The sequence below is a fragment of the Dipodomys ordii genome, unplaced genomic scaffold (genome assembly GCF_000151885.1).
Source record: "Dipodomys ordii isolate 6190 unplaced genomic scaffold, Dord_2.0 Scaffold22, whole genome shotgun sequence".
NCBI lineage: Eukaryota > Metazoa > Chordata > Mammalia > Rodentia > Heteromyidae > Dipodomys > Dipodomys ordii.
In genome coordinates this window covers 3,137,313-3,153,034 of record NW_012267238.1, presented here as the reverse complement: position 1 = coordinate 3,153,034, position 15,722 = coordinate 3,137,313, and the positions used below count along the sequence as shown (strand labels likewise).

At 46.8% G+C, this 15,722-nt stretch overlaps 1 protein-coding gene across 3 annotated transcripts in view; it reads left to right on the top strand.

Moving 5' to 3' along the window:
• Fam168a (family with sequence similarity 168, member A) overlaps positions 1-15,314 on the top strand; it is a 156,572-nt gene extending 141,258 nt beyond the window's left edge. For 2 of the 3 annotated variants that reach the window (XM_013014106.1, XM_013014105.1), the window contains 5 exons: positions 1,725-1,850; positions 8,509-8,651; positions 10,278-10,452; positions 11,995-12,125; positions 12,717-15,314. In XM_013014106.1, the coding sequence (XP_012869560.1) occupies positions 1,725-1,850; positions 8,509-8,651; positions 10,278-10,452; positions 11,995-12,107 (557 nt within the window). In that variant the 3' untranslated portion in view covers positions 12,108-12,125; positions 12,717-15,314. The remainder of the gene's footprint in view (positions 1-1,724; positions 1,851-8,508; positions 8,652-10,277; positions 10,453-11,994; positions 12,126-12,716) is intronic. The other variant, XM_013014107.1, reaches the window with a different exon arrangement.
• The last annotated feature ends 408 nt before the right edge of the window (positions 15,315-15,722 follow it).

Sequence of the window (15,722 nt, the reverse complement as noted above, 5' to 3'; positions counted from 1 at the left end):
ACTAATGTCAGACTTTTTCCTTATGATGAAAAGTATATTAAAGTATGTGCCACTTGAAGGAAAGGCTGGAATGAATCAGGATGTCTAAATTCTCCAAATTCCTACAGTCAAATTTAGGCCTTCTGCTCCTTGGTAGAGTCCCAGTGAGGTCTTGTAAGCAATGAATTTGCTCCATCTTGGCTTCTCAAAGCTACATACTTAACGTTTTAGGGAGTTTTGGGTGGTCATGGTTTTCTAGTCATATGGAGCATCAGGTTCTAAATTTGGATACATCTTAATAAGACTTGTCAGCACTAATTGGAACCTTTATGAATCCCCTTCATACCAGTGCCCTACCTCTGGAAAAGACACCCAAGTTAATTTTCTAAAACAGGCACCTGCTTCTTCCTGCACTGTCTGCAGAGCTGTGTCAGGATAGCCAGCAAAGGTCCTGGGCTCTACATGAAGTTCTGCAGGGCCACTGTTTCTCACATCAGAATTCTCCTTTTAGTGTCACTTTTCCTGCCCATGATTTCCTTCTCATTCCTCAACATCCGCTGTATAGATTGTGGGCCATTGATGCAAACACAGGTTAGAGCTATACTTCTAACCTTGGTTCAGCAAGAACAGCAGAGTGCTTGACCTTCCCTCTCCTTAATATCTCTGGTGGAAGAAACTGAGACATTAGTTGGTCCTCAGTCAGGCAGAGGGCATTATGAAATCTCTTAGAAGGTAGCTATCCTGGTGGAATTAGACAGTATATAGGCAAACTTGCTTTGCATACTACCACATCTTACCATAGCCTCATGTTAAAATGTATCACATGTATCAGCACCACCTGCTAATTAGTATTTTAAAATACCCCATACCACCAGACTTAAATCCTTATTTGAGTGGAACCATAGCAGAAATTTGGGTCTAATGTTTGAAAGTACAGTAAAATGTTAGGCGATTTCCCTTTTTGAAGTCCTATTTCCTCTTTCCACCTCAGGATACCACAATGGTAAGTTTTTTAGTCACTCCCCATTTCTAGAATATATGAAATACCATCTTTAAAATTTCCCAAGCAGAGCTTTGAGTCAGCTTGGGATATCTCCTAAGATCTCAATCTGGGCCTCAATCTGAGTCAGGAGGGGTGTCAATAGGAGATATGCAGGGGAATGCCAGAGGCTTGTTCATCTGACCATACCTAGGTATCCTGGAGAAGGGCTTGGCCCTGTGCTGTTTGAGCTTTCATGGCCACAGCTCAATCCCATTAGAGGAGATGGTATTTCATTAAGGTTTATGTAATGTGATAATTACTTGTGAATTTCTCTTTGACAGCAACTTGCTTAAATATACCTCCTGATAAGATTTTAGACACACACAAAAAAAATGAGTGTGGGGAATGTAGTTGATCTGGCCCACCACACATTCTTAGGCTCCAAGTTGCTTCCATGCTAATGAAAAAGCGGCTGCAGAGAATATACCAGAGGCTTAGACAAGGAGTCAGATGGAAGGAAGCTAAATGCATGGGCATCTTCATGGGTAGAAAATCCTGATTCTGTTAATATACTGGCAGACTTCCTTGGTTTTAAGTCATTTGAAAGCTCAGTTGAGCACTCCTCCCAACTGCTAACCATCTCAGAAAGGCTGAATCATTCTGTGTGTTTCTGTCTAGCACAAGACCCCTCCCTTGCTTTGTGTCTGTAATTGGTGGTATCCACTTATTCCTGCCTAATGCCATTCTTGTGTCTTTCCTTAAGCCACTCTGCTGATGAAACAGGCCTGGCCACAGAACTCATCTTCCTGTGGCACTGAAGGCACCTTCCACCTCCCAGTGGACACCGGGACTGAGAACCGAACTTACCAAGCATCTTCTGCAGCTTTCAGTAAATACAGCCTGTCTCTTCCTTTCCTTGTTCCCTTGTTGGGATTGATTTGTTTCTTAGGAAGAAAGGAAAGGAATTTTTTAAAACAAAACCCTACTACATTTTATAATCTAAATACTGTCTTAAAGGGTTCTCATACTCACACCAAAATTTGCCCTTCCTCATTTAGGAAAGATTCTCTTTGATCATGCATCCACCTTTAAGGAGTGTGGAAGGATGTAGTTACCTGGCCAAGAAGTTTGATTTCAGAAATACTGTTACTGAATTTCAGGGGAAAAGACAAAGGGCACGTTTGGATAGAGTGCGCTTTTCCTTAACACAGGGTTTCTTACCAATGCTCTTGACATCTTGGTCAAATCATTTTTTTTTCCCAGGGTGGAAGGGGGCAGGCAGGCTGTCCTAGACATTATAGGATGTTTAGCAGCAACCTTGGCCTCAACCCATTAGATGCTAGTAGCAGAGAACATGCAGCAACCCAAATGGTCTCAAAACATGGCTAAATGAGTGGGGGTGCATGGGATTGGGGGTGACAAAATTGCCTCTTGTAGGAGAAACACTGTTCTAGTGGGGCTACACTGTTGGAGCAGGTATGTGCAGTCCATGGATAGAAGCCAGAGGCAGTCAAATTGGTTGTGTTCACCTCGAGGCTGAGGGGCAGGGTAACTGGAGCTGTTACCTTCACAGCTGATTTGTAACCCAAATGGCTTCAATGAGGAAATGAGGACCATGGTTTAGAAATAGTGATTGGCAGTTTGATGCCATATAAGGAAGACCTTGTTGCCTGTGGGAACTGTCCAATAGACCGTGGCTGGCTTTGGATGTGGGAAGCATGTATATGTGATACGGTGCCAGCAGGCACTGGACAAACGCTCCAAAGGATATTATAGGGGATTAGTAGTTTACTAAGCATTGTGTTATACATACTTTTTTTTTTCCTTTTTCTTTAAAACACACTCAGTGTTGGCTGGGTGCGAGTGGCTCATGCCTATAATCTTAGCTACTTATTTATTTTATTTTTTGGTCCAGTCCTGGGGCCTGAACTCTGGGCCTGGGCGCTGTCCCTCAGCTCTTCAGCTCAAGGCTAGTGCTCTACCACTTGAGCCACAGTGCCACTTCCGGCTTTTTTCTTTTTGCTGAGCCACCTTCCCAGCCCTAATCTTAGCTACTAAAGAGGCTGAGATCTGAGTATCAAAGTTGAGTTCAGAGCCAGCCCTGGCAGGAAAGTCCATGAGATTCTTATCTCAACTAAACTACTCAGAAAAAGCCAGAAGTGGTGCTGTAGCTTAAGTGGTAGAGCACTAGCCTTGGGCACAGAGAGGCAGGTCCTGAGTTCAAGCCCCAGGGTTAGCAAAAACAAAACAATCTAGTGTCATTTTCCTCATCATTGCTGCAGATGTCAATCATAGTTCACCCTTTGAAAAGTATGTTTTCATAATCACTCTCCCATTTAACCAACACTGTTTATTGTCCCAAAAGTTATATGGATGGATTTTCATCCTACTTGGAAAGCTGAGGCTCAGAAAGATAACAGTACTGACGTACTGCTTGGCTGGAATACAACAGAAAACATACAGATTAAGATTCTATTACTTTTTCATGAAGCTGATTTTATTCTTTAAGAAAAAGATGACAGGTCGGGCGCTGGTGGCTCACGCCTGTAATCCTAGCTCCTAAGGGGGCTGAAATCTGAGGATCAAGGTTCAAAGCCAAGCCCCAGCAGGAAAATCCATGAGACTCTTATCTCCAATAAATCACCAGAAAACCAGAAGTGCCACTGTGCCTCAAGTGGTAGAGCACGAGCCTTGAGCTGAAGCACTCAGGGACAGCGCCCAGACCCAGAGTTCCAGCCCCACGACCAACAGGAAAAAAAAAAAAAAGATGACAGCCATAGGGAGCTTTTACAGATGCCTCAAGTAGAATTGAGTGAACATTTTTGAGACTATATGTGTTGTAAACTGGCATGTAATATTTTCTTGTACATCCACACAATTGGATGTAGATCTATAAAGGCAATCTACTATAGTGTTGCAGAAAGGGGCCTGGTGTTGAAACCCAGAATTGGATTCTAGACCTGTTGCTTTCGATAATTCTGTTCATGCCTTGGGTTTTGAGTTGTAAAATGAAGGTCTGGACAAGGTGATTTCCAAGGTTCTCTCTAGCTATTAGTCTCTTAATTGTGTGACCTTGAAGCTGTGTGCCAATGTCCTCCAACCAACAAGGCCTTCCTCTCTAGCTGACCCCATAGTAGTTGGCCATCAAGACTTCGCTAATATACTGCAGGGATGGGTGCGTGTTCTCTCAGAACAAGCCTTGCTGTAGCTGGGTGGTCTGAGTATCAGCAGACCTTGCCTTCTACTGTGCTCAGAGCTTCCTGCAGTCCCACTAAAATGTCCAGAAGCCACAGCCCACCCGGGAAAGGACCAAAATGTATCCTTCTCTTTTAAGCAAGTAGTGTATAAACCTGTGTAGTTTTTAAATACAGTTGGGATTGACTGGCCTACTCACACACAGAAAAGCTCTGCCCAGCATTCAGAGTTTCATTGCTTCTCCTGCCACCGAACAGTCAGGGCACTTTGACAAATTCAGCTCAGTCTTGCCAGCACTTGTTAAGCCTGTTTGTAATTAGGTCTCCCGCCTACTTACTCAGCACTCCCTTGTGCAGCTACCAACAAGGAGAGTTGGGGGTCAAGGCAAGATTCAGACAGAGAGCTTTGTTTTGTCCAGACATATAAATCTGATGATCAATAAACCGATTAGTCTAAAAGGCGTCTGTGATGTGAAGATCAATGTCTTTGAAGGTGGTAGGGGCTCTACAACTGGAAAAGATTTATGGCAGGGAAGAGCAATTGAAGAGAGGGCTGTAAAGGTTTTATTTTGCTAATGCACATTCTCTTTATAATCCTGTTTGATGGACCCCTAAAACTATGGTTAGGAACCTGAGACAAACAACTGACATCATAAACGGTGCCTCTTTTATAAAGGCAGAACTGAGACTTCTAGTGATCAAATTTTCTTCTCTCCTGATGCTGCCTTTAGTGAAACGGGATACAGAGGCCAATATATTAAATGTCCAGGATTGCACTGCAGAGACCATTAATTCAGAAAGATCTCTGCCCAGGGCATAAGAAGCCCTGAACTTTGGACTCAGCTCTGCATTGGTTTGCTGTGCAATTTTGGTAAGATTGCTGCCCTTCTGGGCTCTAGGTTCTTTGGAAGGAAAAGACTGCTAAATGTGATAAGCCTCTCGTGTCCTGAGGCATAGCATTTCGAAGTCTAGTTCTGTAACTTTCAGGTTCAGCACTCCTTTCAGGGTCATCATGCCTCCAGTGAGTGATCCGAGTCCGTTTGTGTAAAAATCCACAAGGGTTCTTTTTTGTTTCTTTGTTGTTGTGTTGATCTTGAGCTTTGAACTCAGGACCTAGTCTTACTAGGCAGCCACTCTACTACTGGGCTGTCCTGATTCCAGCGCAGAGGTGCTTTTTATTCCTTAAATTTTAGAAACCTAACTTTTTTTTTTTTTAACTTAGATGCAGCCCGGGCTATAGCCCAAGAAATTGTCATCGTTCCTCAAGAGTTCCCCACAGGGACTGGGAATGTGGCTTAGTGGTAGAGTGCTCGCCTAGCCTGCATGAAGCCTTGGGTTCCATTCCTTAGCACCACATAAACAGAAAAAGCTGGAAGTGGCGCTGTGGCTCAAGTGGTAGAGTGCTAGCCTTACCAAAAGAAGCTCAGAGACAGTGCCCAGGCCCAGAGTTCCAGGACTAACAAAAAGAAAAAAAAGAGTTCCCCAACTGGCAGGACCACCAGTCTGTTAGGAAAAATCCTCTATGTTGCTATCTCATAAAGGTCCTGAGCTGGGTGCTAGTGGCTCACACCTCCAATCCTAGCTACGCAGAAGACTGAGATCTGAAGGTTGCAGTTTGGTTCAAAGCTAGTTCTGGCAGGAAAGCACTTAAGACTCTTATTTCCAACTAACCACCAAAGAGCCAGAAGTGGAGCTGTGGCTCAGGTAATAGTGCCAGAGCCTTGAGCCTGAATGCTCAGGGATAGCATCCAGGCCCTGAGTTCAAGCCTTAAGACTGGTGCACACAAGTGCGTGCATGCACACACACACTTCCCTTCTCCCCCTCCTCCCCACACCGCCAAAAAAAAAAAAAAAAAAGTCCTGCTGGACATTGGTAGCTCACATCTATAATCCTGGCTACTCAGGAGGCTGAGATCTTTCAAAGCCAGCCTAGGCAGCAAAATATGAGATTCTTAACTGGCAATAAGTAGGAAGTGGAGCTCTCACTCAAGTAGTAGACTGCTGCCGTTGAGCAAAAGAAGCTCAGGGACAGTGCCCCAGCCCTGAGTTCAAGCCCAAGACTGGCACACACACACACACACAAAAGTCCTGTTGGAACACTCAAGAGCTCAGTGTGTCAGTGCCAGTAAGGCAATCCCTAAGAGAGGAAGGTAGTGTTGCCCAGAAAGAGCCCAGACTTAGGGCCATGGCTGGTTTCTGAAGCCCCAGGTAGGATCCTACGGATAGAAATAGTAACCTCAGTCACTTTGAGGAAGTGCCTCTGGGAGCAACCACTGTCTGTTCCTTCTCTCTTCTGTGAGAGATCTCTCAAGATCTCTTCTAGCGCGGCAGCTCTGCTGCTTCCAACCCAAACTGTATGGAAAGTAAGCGAGGTCTTCATCTGCAGCAGCATCTTTGGTCACCAAGGGCATGTGAGCTACTGATATGTATTCTAAGTATATATTCTAAGTGTGTCCTGCTTCAAAACACGAAGAAAGAGATTCTCAGACAAGGTTATTTTTAGACGTGGAAGCCAGTTTCTACTGCAGTCTCTTTTGATTTCCTCAGAGGAACAGTACCAACATTTGGTGATATGGTTTTTCTTGTAGCATAGATGGCTTCGTGTTCCTGCCCTGGGGCAGATGGAATTTCCAGAATATATTCTCCAGGAGCTGGAAAAAAGTCATCTGCATCACTGACTTTTTAAAGAATCATAAAATCTAGCCGCGCTGGTGGCTCACGCCTGTAATCCTAGCTACTCAGGAGGCTGAGATCTGAGGATCTCGGTTCAAAGCCAGCCTGGGCAGGAAAGCCCGTGAGACTCTTATCTCCAATAAACCACTAGAAAACCGGAAGTGGCACTGTGGTTTAATCGGTAGAGCGCTTGCCTTGAGCTGAAGAGCTCAAGGACAGCACCCAAGCCCAGAGTTCAAGCCCCATGACCGACCAAAAAAAAAATCATAAAATCAAATGGGCATTGGTGGCTCATGCCTATAATCCTAGCTACTTAAAAGGCTGAAATCTAAGGATGGCAATTTGAGTCCATGACATGCTTATCTTCAGTTAAGAACCAAAAAGCTGAGAGTAGAGCAGTGACTAAAGTGATTGTCAACCATGAGGAAAAAAACACCTGAGACCACCTATTCACCCAATTAAGAGGAAAGCAACACTGAAGCCTAGATCTCTGCCTCCAGAGATCGTGCAGAAACAGTTCCCCTGAGCTGAAAGGGTCCTTGGTGAACATCTTTTAGGCAAAACAGTGAGCATAGAGATTCAGCCATGCCAGCCAGATCTATGCAGGATAGGGAAGAAGCCACCCCAGTACCTTCCTACTGGGACTTCCAAGCCAAGCTTTTTTGCTATTAGAGTCCTTAGACTCTAAACTAAAAAAACTTTCCTGCCTGAGCCTCATGATCCCTATGTAAAGTGGTCAGGGTCATTTCATGAGCACCTGGTTTCCTGGAACAATTTCATTGGTGATTCTGTAAGGATGAAGTTTTGTGTCTGGGTGGCCCATGGCTCACGTTTCCTGTGAGCATAAGATCTGACTCTTTTCCAGAGGACACATGGGCAGTAGTTGATATGTCTGCTTGTGAGCTTCTTGGGACTACTCAGCTCCAACTTTTGTCTATCCTGCTGAGGCACAGATATGGCATGAGTCTGGGTCAATGTGAATCTTTGTGATACCTGATATAGGCCTTTGGGACATTGAAGTCTCAAGCCCTAGAGAAGAAAAGAAGAGCTAGCTTTATTGAACAAAGTTCAACATCCAGAAAATGGTGCTTTATATTGGGTTTACCTTCAAACTTAGTAGGGAGGAAAGGATTGTGGTTAGTGAAAGTTCATAAAGGGGAAGGGAGAGAGAAGGGAAAAAAGAACAAAAGTTAGTGGGGAGCAAGAGAGGACGAGCAGAAGAAGAAAGCCCTGGGGTCCTGAGTGAAGAGACAGAAGAGTGAGGAGACAGAGGAGTGAAGAGACAGAGGAGGGAGGAGACAGAGGAGGGAGGAGACAGAGGAGGGAGGAGACAGAGGAGGGAGGAGACAGTAGCATAAGGGAGTGGGCTGAGGCGCTTCCTATCTGTGCACCTGCCTCTCACACAGGCAGCTCAGAATCCCTGGCTCAGAAATGGTTCTGGAAGAGACCATCCAGTTCTTCTCTCTTGTTGTATTGTATGAGATGAGAGCCTAAATCAGGCCTGCAGCCCTGTGTACCAGGGCAGAGGGAAGCTGCCTCTGCAGTATACTCCTGCTCTGTTTGTCCTCATCTATGTTTCCAGCCTTCATTCAGCCCACCTTTGTTTGGGGAGTTGTGCCTGGGTCATCTAACAATGCTCTTTTACCAACTAACCGTGTGTCTTTTCTTGCCTTGACACAGGATATACCGCAGGGACACCATACAAGGTCCCACCAACCCAGAGTAATACTGCTCCACCCCCCTATTCCCCATCACCCAACCCCTATCAGACGGCCATGTATCCAATCAGAAGTGCCTATCCCCAGCAGAACCTGTATGCCCAGGTAGGTGCACACGGTGGCCTGGACTAACCTCTTCTGCAAGAACTTCTGTATTATGGGTAGGGTAGAATTGGGTCTAGTCCAAGAAGAGTTTGTGAGGTCTGTGTAGGCATGAAGCAAATTACCCTCACTCCACCTAAGACCCTAAAAGGATGAAGCACAAAGTCATTTATATGAGCAGATGTCAGAGGGGCACAGGTACTTAGAGATCATTTAGCTCAACTCCTTTGTTAAAAAGTGGGGAAGTTGAGAGCAGAGAGCAAAAAGGCTCGCCCAAGGCTGGGAATGTGGCCTAGTGGCAAAGTGCTTGTCTAACATGCATGAAGCCCTGGGTTCGGTTCCTCAGTACCACATAAACAGAAAAAGCTGGGAGTGACCCTGTGGCTGAAATAGTAGAGTGCTAGCCTTGAGCAAATGAAGCTCTGGGACAGTGCCAGGCCCTGAGCTCAAGCCCTAGGACTGGCAAGAAAGAAAAAGACAGGAAGGAAGGAAAGGAAGGAAGGAAGGAAGGAAGGAAAAGGCTTGCCCAGTGTAGCACAATGAGGTCAGGATAAGACCCTATATATGTGTCTTGGTCTTCTCTCACCCCCACACCTACCTTTCCTTGACTAAGTAGGTGAGCAGGTAGGAAGGAGAAAAGGACACTGGCCCTGGTACCAGCACCCTATGTGGCCTTGGGTGCATTATTCTTAATTCTTAGTGTGCTATAGTACCCCGATGTAGTCTCCCTTGGCTGGAAAATGTGAGCATTCAGGAAACTGATGTGACTAGCCTAACTATGACATATTTTTCTGTAATGACAATTCTTTGTGAGTTTTAAGTGGTGAGGAAAGCATTATTTTTTAGTTTAAAAAAATTAGCTGTATTGCAGAATAGAAAGCAAAACTGAAAGAAAAAGAAAAAAACAGGCCCGAGATCATCTTTTCTCATTTATGGGCTGTTAGACCTACTGGGTGCTTGTCATCATTTAGTATTAAGATTTTGGAACTTCTAGAACAGGATAATCTCAGGGACCCCTGTGTACTCTTCCCAGGGGCCAGCAGGCCTAGGTGATCTGAGCACTGGGGAGTCACCTCAAATCTTTGTCTTCATCCTCACCTTTCGTATAGGAGAAATAGATGGTGAGAGATATTTTGGGAAGTTCCATCCACTGGTGATGTTTCCAGAGTATGAATTGCCAGCGCTGCAGCAGAGTGGTGATACTACCCGCCAACCTTCAGCGCATGTGCTTGGTGCTCTGGACTTCCTGGCCCTCTTCACAAGCTTAGCATCTGATTGACCATATTTCCTAACCTTTAAATGTGAAGTAGCTTATAAAATCACATTGCAATAAAATCCAAACATAAAATGTTTAAAATGGGGTTAAAAGAAGAAAGCTTTTATTCCAGTAGGTCTTTACAGAAACGCTAGGAGCAAGGCAGGATGGGAAGAACCTTGCATATTTCAGACCAAGCTGAGCCAGCACGGAACTAACCACAGCCACATAGCCCTAGCTGGGACCTGGATCTTGTGTCCCTAGACCCATGCTTCTTAGGGTCTGAGAAAAGCAGTGGCCATCCCTATCCTCTTTTCTCTATATCCCACCACCCCTCTCCAACAGCCCATGTGACCTGAGCCTCTTTCTCCTAGGGAGCCTACTACACACAGCCGGTGTACGCTGCTCAGCCCCATGTCATCCACCATACCACAGTCGTCCAGCCCAACAGCATTCCCTCTGCCATCTACCCAGCGCCTGTTGCTGCCCCAAGGACCAATGGAGTGGCCATGGGCATGGTGGCGGGCACCACCATGGCGATGTCAGCAGGTGAGGGCAGTTTTGCCTCCATGTTCATTGCTCTCCTCCAGGAACTCCTAGCAGAGAGGGGAGCAGTCATGGAGCTGGCTGTATCACTGCATAAGAAACCCTGAGTTGGGGGGCAGGTCTGCGAATCTAGAAGGACCCTCTGTCTCACCAAGAAGGTGAAAGCCTTAAAGGGTAAGCCAAAAGTTTAAGCAGAGAGATAGAAGAGCAAAGAGGAAGCTGGGTGCTGATGACTACACAGGAGGCTGAGATCTGAGGATCACAATTCAAAGCTAGCCCTGGAGGAAAGTCCATGAGACTCTCATCTCCAATTAACCACCAGAAAATCGGAAGTGGTGCTGTGGCTCAAAAGTGGTAGAGCAGATAGCCTTGAGCATAAGAGGGAAGAGGAGTATAAGCAGTATAAGTTGACAGAAAGATGGAGAGGCACTAAGGCATTTCAGAAATAGGGGCATAGAGGAGAAAGGGTGGCTGGCATCACTGGCAAGAATAAGGCATGGACTTGAATGCCTTTAGGTAAGGGTACCAGCAAAGGGCTTCAAGCAGGGGAAGTACAGGTTGGGTTTGAGTATGCTCATTGGCTGCAGGCTGGTGACAAGATCAGAAATGGGAAGGCTGGAAGCAAGGCAGCCAGTGAGAAAGCTATCAGGAAAGTTTGGGGGTGGGGGTAGGGCAATAACACTAAGCTTCTGGTAGCAGCAGGGAGTCCAGAAAAGTGGGCACAAGGTCAGTGTTACTCAGCCAGCAGGAGCACAAGGCTCTGTCCTGTAATTAGTTCTGAGGGATGGCAGAAGCAAGAGTCTCTGAAGATCCCTCCTGCGCGCCACAAGTCAGACCAGAGCACGACTGTATGGAACCTTGAGGATGCCGGTGGAGAGCAGAGGTTCAGGAAGGTCTTTGGATAGGTAGGAAACCTAGAGAGAAACGGGTGTTCCATTGAAGGATTTAAGAAGACTAGCTTGCAGAGACTCAAGCTTTAAAGAGCCATCCAAGTCTCCAGCTGAGGGAAAAAAGTACCAAGGGTTAAGTGGGCATTTGGATTTTATTTTGTCCCATATACTAGCAAGCTACCAGATGCTTGCTCAGTGCCATCCCTGTTGCTCAGGTCCTAGGACCAGATATTCATGGGTCTGATAAAAGTCCTGTCCTTAAAGAATACCAGGCTAGCATAGGAGATAGAATCAGACACCAGCAATTGCTGCTCTTCGGGGGGGTTTTGGTGTTTTTGTTTTGTTTTTGCCAGTCCTGGGACTTGAACTCAGGGCCTGGGCACTGTCTCTGAGCTTCTTTTACTCAAGGCTAGCATCCTACAACTTGAGCCACAACACCACTTCTGGCCTTTTCTATTTATGTAGTATTGAGGAATCAAACCCAGGGCTCATGCATGTTAGGCAAGCGCGCTACCACTAAGCCACATTCCCAGCCCAGCAAAAGTGAGAGAGCCAATCTGAAAATGAAGCAAAAGGGCTGGTGCCATGGATTAACTGGTAGCACTTGCCTTGTACCCTGGAGTAGCCTCATCATCTTTTTTCTCTGGATATTCAGGTACCCTGCTGACTACACCCCAGCACACTGCAATTGGGGCACACCCTGTGTCCATGCCCACATACAGGGCCCAAGGAACCCCGGCGTACAGCTATGTGCCCCCGCACTGGTAAAGCCTGCAGCCCATCCAAGTGAGTGAGGCTGGATGGGAGGGATGGGAGGGATCTCATAAGAGGTACCACGCAGAGCCGCCCTCACCTTCAGTCTGGAGCATGTATTGCTTTCCTGCTACGTGGTTTGTAATCCCCTCATGCTATACATGTCCCACCTCATTCATAATTTGCACAGTGGCTCTGCTCTCTAGATAAATATGAAGTTGAACAGCACTTTGTAAAAACTGAGCTGGGACTTGCACTTCTGTCCTATACTGCTGCGTTCTTGTGCTCTTTACTATGTGGTCTTCAGATAACAAATGTAATCTAAACATAAGTCAGATGTTAGATCTGGTTAGAGCCAGGCGGAGACCATGGAGTCTCCACCCACTCCCCTGGCTGCTCTCAGCAGCTCCTGAGGTAGGACCTGCTCCAGGATGGTCACCTGGAAAGCTGAGCCCCTTGTCTCCCCTACCATCCCTCTCTTTCAGGGCTCTTGATACTAGGACACATCTCCCACGGTTAGAGGGCAGGGGAAGCAGGGACAAGCAGCCTTACCAGGAGGGCACATGGGGCTCCCTGAGGTAGCTTGGAGAACATCACTATCTGTTGGTTTCCCTCCCTCCCCAGGTCTGGAGTCACACATTGTATGCAACTACTCAAGTCTTACACCGGTGCTGGAGCAGTCCCCTAGCAGCACCACCTCTATTTGCAAGAAGAGACAACGGAAGTGCAAGGGTCACTTTATGCATCTTTAATGGTTTTGGTTTTTATTTTTGGTTTTTGTAAAAGCTGCTTTTTCTAATCTCCTGCCTCTCTCCCTTTGCCCCATCCCCCCCTTAGCCACTGCCTTCCAGCTCCACCCTCTCTTCCCCCTGACCCAGCCATGTCCTCTCTGCACTTCTTTTCTTCCCCAAGTGTCCTGTCCCCAGGATCCCAGCCTAGTGGCAAGCAGAGAGTGGGTTTATTGCAGTGGTTCATCTGAAGGCTTGATTTGATTTGAAAAGCATAAACAGGTCTGAGGTAAGAATCCAGAGCTCTTGAGGGGACCACGTCTCTGAGCAACTTGTTTCTGTTCTTAAGAGTTCAGGACATTACTATGTCCTGACCCAAAGAAATGTCTTCTGAGAGCCATGGCAACAGACCAAGAACAAAACCACGTGACTATATAGAAGTGTTTGTTATTAGCAGCTTCACACCCCAGGCTGAGAACCTGGGGAAACCGGAGTCTTAGGGAGAATTTGGGGAAGGAAAGAAGGGGAGAGAGGTGCTTGCCTGATGCTTTGGTTTGAAAAGTCTCTGGCTATATGGTTTGGGCCTGGACCTTCTGATTTGCACCGTGATGTTAACTGACCTGGCACTTCCTCAAAAGGTAGTTTTGACCTCAGACTTGCCAAGCAGCCGCAGGCTGATGGAATCCCAGAGTCTGGAGACTTGGGAAGGCCAGGTGCCCAGTGTAACCCAGACCTCAGCCTCTGAGCCTTCCTGGCCCACTCTAATGAGGAGCTTCCTTCTGATTAGAGTGGGAACCTGTGGCATTTCTCTCCCTTGCCCTTCTGTCCTTCCAAGTGCCGGGGCTCACCTGTCTGTCTATGAGGCTGGCAGGCAGGCCAAGCTCTTGGTTACCTTGTGCCATTCACGGCCAAAGTGAAGGAACCACATTCCAGGTGGGTGCTGATGGCTCTGAAGGTCAGGATAGTGAAGGAAAAGCAATAGCAATAATCATTTCATAGACTCATGGAACTGAAGAGACCTTAGCAATCATCTCATCCATTCCCCTATTTGACAGATTGAGGAAACTGAGGCCACAAGAAGAGGAAAGGACTTTCCTGGACCTCACAGTAAATTAGCATTAAATGCAACCTTCCTACCTAGTGGCATGTTGCCTACAAAAATTTAGCTAGGGATGGATTGGCTTTGTTTCATAATAATTAAGTCAGCAGCCTCATACCTGGTAAGCTCTGCAGTGATCTCTGGGCTCGTTTCTGCTCTTTTACCCTAAGGATTCTAAAGGTGGGGGTTGAAGACTGGGCAGAGGCCACATGGGGGCAGATGACAGGAACAGAAATTGCAAATGAAGAAATAGCATTTGGAAATTCTGTGAAGACATCTGGAACTTTCATCCTGTACCTGATTCTGCACTTAGGAAAAGGAGCAGGTGGGCTGGCTGAAAAGGAGAGGCCATGCTTTTAGGACAGTAGCCCCTCATCATCCTGGGAAGAGAGGAGAGTGGGATCCATCAGGAGAGGAGGACAAGTCTGAGGCCCAGCAGAATGGGCTTGCCTGGGGAGAAGAGGGACCCCCGGGACAAAGAGGCCCCTGCTAGTCTCATCCAGGAGCCTGGATTGTCCAGCATCAATCGCCCTCTACCCAGCGCATAGCTGAGCCGGCAGCCCTTCTGGGGTGGAACAGGAACATTACTGTACAAAATGGGATCATTAACAACACTTGGGACTTCTAAATAACTATTTTCATTTAAAAGTCATGTAAACTTGGATGTATCCTTTCCCTACTTCCCGTGTCCCCCTAAAGGAGGAAAAAAATCAGGAAGCCTTGGGCTAGAAAGACCTCAGAGCTGTCTGGCTGTTCCCAGGAGGTAAGGGCCATCTGCATCCTCGGCCCAGAGTAGGAGCTAGGGGACACCTTCCTGGCCTTGCAGGGAACTTCAGGACCAGCAAGAGAAGACCGGCTGTTCTGAGTGCCCTGCTTGGAGGCGTGCTGACAGGGTTTCATTGTATCAGAACAAAATTTTCCAGTGTTCATTCATTTTTTGCAGTGCCCCCCCACCTGCTTTGGTTTTGAACAGGTGGGCAAGGTTGTTCTAGATTATGTCATATGTGTTTGAAAAAATGCCAAAATAATAATAATAGGAAATCTTTGCATTTGTCAGGTGCTTCATAGATTTCAAAGAATTTCACAGCCTTTAATTTACTGGCCCTGTGAGATGACAGGATTACCTACTCCACCTCTTTGAGAAAGGAGAAACAGGCAAGGAAACCACCCAAAGTTGAACTGAGCGCTGGAATCCTGACAGGACTCCCAACGTGGCTGCCTCCAGAGGGGCTGGTGGGATTGAAAAGAAAAAAGGAAACCTAGGAATGACCTTGTAACTTTTGTTCTTTCTACACCAGTAAGTAAAAACTTGTGCCTCACAGTTCACAGAGCAGTTCCACATCCAGTGTGTGGTTTCACCCCGATAGATGAACCCAGGCTGGATTCTGGCCCTCCCCCCATCTTCGCTCTGCACCCTGACTTAGCCCTTGTATGTTATTCAAGATCAAGGGAGGCCCCAAGGTGAAAAGGCATTGAAATGCTGTCTTCTGTAGGAGCCAGACCCAGTGTCTCTTTGCCCCAGTATGAGCGCTGGAACCTTGGCACAGCTGGCTTCACCCTCTTATTTAACAGAGATCCACAAGCCTGGCCACGCTTGGGGAGTCACTGCAGAGGGACTGAGCCCAAGAAATCCAGGCAGTGTTTGCATCAAGTAAGTTGAGCACGGCTCCTAGCAAGGTCCTGGTGGCAGGAGTTCTGTCATCCAAAGATTCTGGATGGCCCTGGACTGCTCAGAGCTAGAAGGGCCCTCCCATCCCAGGGCAAGGGACATGCACACTTGACAGTGAGCTGGTGTCAGCAAGC